Below are 8,285 nucleotides of genomic sequence, written 5' to 3' on the forward strand. Positions count from 1 at the left end.
CGATATGCTCAAGTCAGCTCAATTTGTTTTAAGAAAATAGGTCTCCAATGATCAGCAAGTAATTACCAATTTTCAAGAATCCGATGTCTCAAATTCAGTATTAAATTTGGGAGATCATGATAGTTGCAAAACATTAGGTGTCCAGTGGTTAAATTCGTCTGATCTCTAGGTCTGTTAAGTCCATCTATTATTATTGCAAAAATACTCATTCAACAATTATGGACTCTTCATATTTCCTGGGACACTCCGATTCCTTTGGATTTGCAACAGACTTGGTTACAATTTCAAAATAATATTGTTATTTTCAATCAGATATCTATTCCTCGTAAAGTTGTCACGAATACTTTACTTGATATTCACTGTTTTTGTGATGCATCGACAGCTGCATATGCTACGTGCATTTATCTTAGAAGCGTCGATTATTCGAATCAGTATCACATTAATCTTTTGTGTTCAAAAACTAAAGTTGCGCCAATAAAACTTGTAACTATTCCTAAACTAGAATTTGTGCTTGTCTATTAGGTGTACAATTAATAAAAATCGCAACAGAATCCATTAATGTAAATGTTCCCATTTTCATGTGGTCTGATTCTCAGGTAGCATTAAGTTGGATTCATACTGATCCTAGTAAATTACAAGTTTTCGTTGCTAATCGAGTAGCAAAAATTCAAGCATTGTCTAACATGTTCACCTGGAATTACGTTAACAGTTCAAGTAATCCAGCAGATATTGCGTCTCGTGGTATTATGCCCGAAAAATTAATTTCCAATACACTTTGGTGGAACGGACCAACGTTTTTGCAATTGCCACAGTCAGAATGGCCCAATGTGGGTTTTAAGTTAAAAACGTCAGAATTGACAGAGTTGAAAAAGACTCCTAAAGTTTTCCAAGTTATATCAGTACAATCATCAGATTTAATCACTAGATATTCAAATTTTATTATGCTTCAAAGAATAACAGCCTATTGTTTACGTTTCATCTACAATTTAAGAAATAAAGCTAACAAGCGTACTGGTAATTTATCTATTGCAGAATTAGATGAAGCCCATATTAGTATCGTCAAACAAGCTCAATTAGAGTCATTTGCTGACGAATTTTTTCGATAAAGGAAATCAACTTCCAAAAAGTAATAGACTTTCTTCATTAACTCCATTTATGGATAACAAAGGAATTCTTCGAGTGGGTGGAAGACTCAACAATACTTAATTATCATTTAATACTAGACATCCTATTCTTCTTTCATCCAAACACTATTTTACTAAATTAATTTTCGAATATAAACACAAGCAACTATTTCATCCAGCTCCTCAATTATTGCTGTCGGCAGTAAGACAACGTTACTGGCCTATAGCAGGACGTGTGTTAGCAAAACAAGTTGTCAAAAATTGTTTAACTTGTTTCAAATTTAATCCTACCCCATATTTAAGTCCAATACCTAGTACTATTCTCCAGAGAGAACCCACTCCATATATTACAGCTGCAATGAAAACCAACACATAGATGGAGTGGGATTTATAGTAAACCAAAGAACAAAAGGCCTAGTTATTGATTTTAAAGCCTACAGTCAAAGAATGTGCTATTTACGCTTAAAAGGTAAATTCTTTAATTACAGTTTAATTAATGCACATGCCCCGACCGACGACAAACTAGAAGACATTAAAGAACAGTTTTTCGAAGACCTAGAACAAGCCTACAGAAGATGCCCCAAAAATGACATTAAAATAGTGCTAGGTGACATGAATGCAAGAATAGGACGAGAGCATGTTTTTATGCCGACTATAGGAAGGCATAGCCTACACAACATCAGTAGCGATAATGGATTACGACTGATAAACTTAGCAGCAGCACTGAACATGACCGTCGCTAGCACCTATTTTGAACACAAGAATATACACAAGGTAACCTGGACCTCCCCTGATTTAAGAACAACTAGTCAGATTGATCACATCTTAATAGATTCAAGACACGGAACGGACATAATAAACTGCAGAAGTTATAGAGGCGCAAACATAGACTCAGACCATTGTTTAGTGATCTCAACACTAAGGGCTAGAATTTCAAACTCCAACAAAGAAAAAGAAATAAATAGAAAGAAATGGAATGTACAGAAGCTGAGAGATGCAACTGTTGCAAAACAGTACTGGGAAAATGTTACCAATAGGTTAAGGAATCAAAGTCTAGGCGAAGAAGACCAGAGAGATATAGACTCATTCTGGAACAGGATAAGGGAAGATATTGAGTCAGCAGCACAAGATGAAATAGGAACAGAAACTTGTACCCGAAAAAATCACTGGTTTGACGATGAATGCAAAGACGCAACACAGAAAAAAAATGAAGCCTATGCAAAAATGCTTACCCGCCGAACTAGAACAAGTATAGAGAATTACCAGACAAAGAGAAGAGAAGAAAAGAAAATACACAGAATGAAGAAACGAAACCACTTAAAAAAGGAACTTCAATATATAGAAAACCTCAACAGAGAGAAAGAATTCAGAACATTCTATAAGAAAGTTAACATCAACAGAAAAGAATTTAAGGCAAACACAAATCAATGTAGAAGTTTAAATGGCGATCTCTTAACAACAAGAACAGACGTACTAAACCGATGGACGGAATATTTTAACCAGATACTTAATATAGAGGAAGAAGAAAACCCGGAAGACGAAAGCTGCGAGGTAAGCGGAGCAGACGAGAGGGAGGAGGATCCACCAACGATCCTGGAAGTTAAAGACGCTGTAAACAAACTAGCCAGAAACAAATCACCCGGAATAGATAATCTCCCAGCGGAATTATATAAAGAAGGTGGCCACGATATCATAATAGCCCTACAGCAGCTTATAAAAGAAATATGGATACAGAAGTCCCTTCCCAATGATTGGAATATTGGAATACTTTGCACCATACACAAAAAGGGTGATATCTTTGAATGCTCTAACTATCGAGGAATTACGCTCCTAAATGCAGCGTATAAAATATTCTCCAATATACTATGCCATCGTATGGCACCATATGCAGAGCGAATAATAGGACAATACCAGGCTGGTTTCAGAGGTGGTAAATCAACAATTCATCAGATTTCAACCCTAAGACAAATTCTAGAGAAAACACTGGAATACGGTGTAGACACGCACCACATATTTATAGACTACAAGGCAGCCTACGACTCTGTAAATAGAAGAGAATTGTTTAGAGCAATGATAGACCTAGGAGTACCAAATCAGTTGGTAAGTTTAACCAAACTAACCCTTGAAAAAGTTGAATGCAAAGTACGAATCCAGGGGGAACTCTCTGAACCTTTTAAAACAAATAACGGGCTACGTCAGGGAGACCCACTCTCCTGTATACTATTCAATCTAGCTTTGGAAAAAGTAATACGTACGTCACAAATCACAACTACCGGTTCAATATATAACAAATCTGTGCAAATCTTAGCATATGCTGATGATATCAATATTGTTGGGAGAACGGAAAACGCAGCACGAGAGGCGTACGTAGCATTAAAGGAAGCGGCTACAAAAATGGGTTTAATAATAAACACCAACAAAACAAAATACATGAAAATAGGTACGCAACCACAAACACTACGGCCACTTGTTATAGAAAATGACGTCATCGAAGCAGTTAACGAATTTGTATACCTGGGAACGCTCGTCAATACTGAAAATGACACTACCGCAGAGATAAACCGCAGAATTTGCACGGCTAATAGATGCTATTTTGGGCTTAATCTCCTTTTTAAATCTACAGTTATATCAAGAAATACAAAAGTAAAACTCTACAAAACAATAATACGCCCAGTCCTAACATATGGTTCAGAAACCTGGACTTTAACAAAAAGTAATGAAAACATGTTAGGATGTTTCGAAAGAAAAATACTAAGGCGCATCTATGGAGCGGTAAATGAAAATGGTGTCTGGAGAAGACGATACAACTTCGAACTCTATAGGATATACCAGGAACCAGATATCGTAAAACACATAAAGATAGGACGTCTAAGGTGGGTAGGCCATGTTATGCGGATGGAGCAAACCGACCCAGCTAGAAAAACGCTCCTTGATAGACCTATTGGTCAAAGAAGAAGAGGAAGACCCAGAACAAGATTCCTAGATAACATCGATGAAGACATGAGAAATATGGAAATACGTGCTTCGCGGAGGAAGGCGATGGATAGGGACGACTGGAGAAAAATTCTTGGGGAGGCTAGGACCCACACAGGGTTGTAAAGCCAAAATGATGATGACCTAGTACTATTTATTCAGACAATGGCAGCACCTTTATTGGAGCCAACAAGTATCTTAAATCATTAGGACATTTTTTACAAAACAATTATAGTTCTATTGAACAGGCTACAAGCGAGCTACAAATAAAATGGATTTTCATTCCTCCTTATACACTCAATCATGGGGGACTATGGGAAGCAGCTGTTAAAAGCACTAAGCATCATTTAAAACGTATATTAATTAATAACAATGTAACATTTGAAGAATTTAATACACTTATCATACAAATAGAAGGTATATTGAATTCACGACCATTATTTGAAATGTCAAGTAGTCCTAATGGCTTATCTCCTATTACCCCTTCCCATTTCCTAATTGGTAGACCTCTCACGTCATTGCCAGAGTATGACGTAGACAATATAGCCAGCTGTAGATTGTCCAGATTTCAGCATGTTCAACAGCTGTATCAACAATTTTGCCACCAATTTTCTAAACAATACGTATCTCAACTCCATCAGCAGTATAAATGGAAGGATCCATCCACCAAGATTCGACTAGGGACCTTGGTTCTGATTAAAACTGATTCTGTTCCTCCCTGTAAATGGAGTACAGGACGAATTACTAAATTATATCCAGGTAGAGATGGAGAGACCAGAGTAGCAGAGGTAACCACCAGGAATGCAACAGTGACTCGTTTAATAAGACATTGGTGCCCTCTACCCATGCAAGACGAACTTATCAATTGACAATTACTTTTGTTTTTATATTTTGTGTGTTTAGTTATGTTATTATTTCATTACTTTGTGTATATGTATATTTTTTGAAGGTGCCTTCAAAAGGGGGGCTATGTTCGGATTTTTTGATATTTTTTAAATGGCAACCATGTCAACAACGCGCTTGGTTATGCGCATTCATTCCATTTTTAGAATTAAGTAAGAAGTAAGAGTGAACACATACCTTAGACGTGTAACATCTATTTACAATTAAACGAAATTACAGTCCACAGCGTTTCAATTCAATTCTATTTACCAGTGAACCAGCGAAGAAGTGAAGACAAACCAGTGTTTTCACGTTATATTGAACAAGGACAAACATTTTAAAATTATTTAAAAAAAGTCGAAGATACATTCTGGTAGGCAACAGGAGAGAATGGCACCCTTTATTAACGGAAATGTTAAGGTGACATGTGACATCTTGGATGGGCAGTCACAATCATGTAGATGTGATCTTCACATTCCAAAATTCTATGTAATTAAGCATTGACCAAAGGTCCAACTGACACTACTATAGGAAATTAACTAGATTAATCTAGTTAAAATATCCTATTTGTCATATTTCATCAGTTAATTTCCTGTAGTAATGTCAGTTGGACCTTTGGTCAATGATTAGTTACATAGAATTTAGAAATGTGCAGATCATATATACATGATTGCATCCAAGCTGTCATATGTCACCTTAACACAGTGTTGTTAACTCTGCAACTGAATATTTCCGTAGAGGGCGCTTCAAAAATCCGTAGAAATCCGTAGAACAGACACATGTGCTTGGTACAGTGTTGCCAGATGGATATTTTCAACCACAGGAGAAAAGGGCGATACAAAACAGGAGATTTCCTTTCAAAAACGGTAGATTTATTTTTATTTTATATATTATATAATACCGTTGATCGAATAACCCAAATCAATCAACGATAGTACATACATAAAATTTAACGTATATCTAATTCAACGTAAACAGTGAGGATGTTTACAGTGATTACTGGCATGGCAATTTGGCAATCACCGTTCAAAAGTTAAAGACCGTAAATAATTAGGTCGAAGTTATTATTCCAAACATCCATAATTCAAATCGTTTTCAAATTTTATGGTACCAAAGGCTCACATCAGAATTTAGGTCATAATATTTACCATATTTACATAAAAGTTTAAGAGTGGGTGAATGATTTATTGTTACTAATAGGTGCCGATACCGAATGATGTTAATTGTTATGGTTTAGGTATCAAATTACAGTTACGAATTTCCGGGATTTCTCATTCTTTGCATGTAATTTTTAAACAATACAGGGAAGTATCAAATAAATTTTAATACAAACGCATTAAAAATACTATCAATTTTTTTTTGATGATAACAAATTTAAACAGTAGATTTCCGAATAGCTCATATTTATAATGTTAGGACAGGGAGTCCCCAAGGTAAATCTTAGCATTCCATCTGAGATCACTGTTATTCCCCTAAGCGCCGAGGATTCACCTGTTACGAAAATTGAAATTCATCATTTCACGGCATTACAGAGGACTAGATGTCAATTAATTATTTGATAAATATTTCTATTTCTATAAAAAGCTAAGAGTCTAAGAGTAAAAATTCTATTTTTATAAAAAGCTAAGAGTAAAAAATCCCAATTTTATTCTTGATTGCTGCAGCTGAAAAATCCGTAGAAATGTGATCGATATCCGAAAATCCTAAGTAATTTCTAAAATCCGTAGATCTACAGATAAATCCGTAGAGTTAACAACACTGCCTTAACATTTCCGTTAATACCGGGAGCCATTCTCTCTCCTGTTGCCGACCAGAATGTAGCTTCGACTTTTTTATAAATTTTAAACTGTTTATCCTGGTCTAGTGTAGTGTTATGTTCAACATTATGTTTAATTTTATGTTTATAACATTCTGCAATTATTGTTGGATAGCCCAAAATTGACGAAGTAAGTCTAAAACGTTAATCACAAAAAACTTTTATCATCCATTAACTTCGATTTTTTATTGAGGTTAATCAATTTCTTCATTACTTGACACGTAGATTTACCTATAAATTAGTCAGCCAAATTCAGCGGATATTAAGACTCACATCCATACATAAGCTCTACAATATCGTAGCTATCAATCCACCTAATATCCAAAGATGAGTAGCTAGAAAACGAAAGAAATAAAGTCTAGATTCACCACATCCACTCCACGAATACCAGCTCATTTTGTGACTAAAATCGAGAAAAAACTGGCCAGATCAACACATATACACTCTGCAAGATATACCAAAAAAAAAAAGGATAAGCTGCTCCCCGCCATCTGAACCCTCGAGAGGAATTTATTTATGGTAGTTATCTTCCAGGAGGACTCTTGCCTGCAAACACCGGTTAACCTGTGCGAATATGGGGTGAGATTCATCACACCTTCTTAGATGACTTTGCCCTTCAAATCGCTCTTTTCTGAAGTGACAAGGTTTAATTATTTGAACTGATCATATAAAGTACAGTCAGTAGGCTATTGCTTATAAAAATCAATGCAAATTTTACACTAACTCCACTTATATTGATTACATATTACCCCTAAATAAAAGATAAAACATTCAGAAGTATGTAATATTGGTGAAGTGGTATATTCTTGTTAGATAAATTAAGCATTCTTCCCTTTTTTGTGCACTACTACCAATTTTTACACAAACATATCTATTTTAGCACTTAAATATTTATTTTAAGATAACCTATCTAGAATTATATGTAGTACACAGATAAAACCAGAAATAAAATAATAAAGAAGCTGTATACAAGATATCGTAAAACAATGGATGAAATAAAAGAAGTTCTTATTAATCGGATTCTTAAATAAAACGATAATCCGATTAATAAGAACTTAAGAACGGAAATGTTAAGGTGACATATGACAGCTTGGATGCAATCATGTATATATGATCTGCACATTTCTAAATTCTATGTAACTAATCATTGACCAAAGGTCCAACTGACATTACTACAGGAAATTAACTGATGAAATATGACAAATAGGATATTTTAACTAGATTAATCTAGTTAATTTCCTATAGTAGTGTCAGTTGGACCTTTGGTCAATGCTTAATTACATAGAATTTTGGAATGTGAAGATCACATCTACATGATTGTGACTGCCCATCCAAGATGTCACATGTCACCTTAACATTTCCGTTAATAAAGGGTGCCATTCTCTCCTGTTGCCTACCAGAATGTATCTTCGACTTTTTTTAAATAATTTTAAAATGTTTGTCCTTGTTCAATATAATGTGAAAACACTGGTTTGTCTTCACTTCTTCGC

At 35.1% G+C, this 8,285-nt stretch overlaps 1 protein-coding gene across 1 annotated transcript; it reads left to right on the top strand.

Moving 5' to 3' along the window:
- The first annotated feature begins 578 nt into the window (after nucleotides 1-578).
- Nucleotides 579-1,106, top strand: LOC140442299 (uncharacterized). The gene has a single exon (XM_072533375.1). The coding sequence runs from the start codon at nucleotides 579-581 to the stop codon at nucleotides 1,104-1,106; it is 528 nt and encodes a 175-aa protein (XP_072389476.1).
- The last annotated feature ends 7,179 nt before the right edge of the window (nucleotides 1,107-8,285 follow it).

This window comes from Diabrotica undecimpunctata, chromosome 5 (assembly GCF_040954645.1).
Source record: "Diabrotica undecimpunctata isolate CICGRU chromosome 5, icDiaUnde3, whole genome shotgun sequence".
In the NCBI taxonomy this organism is placed as follows: domain Eukaryota; kingdom Metazoa; phylum Arthropoda; class Insecta; order Coleoptera; family Chrysomelidae; genus Diabrotica; species Diabrotica undecimpunctata.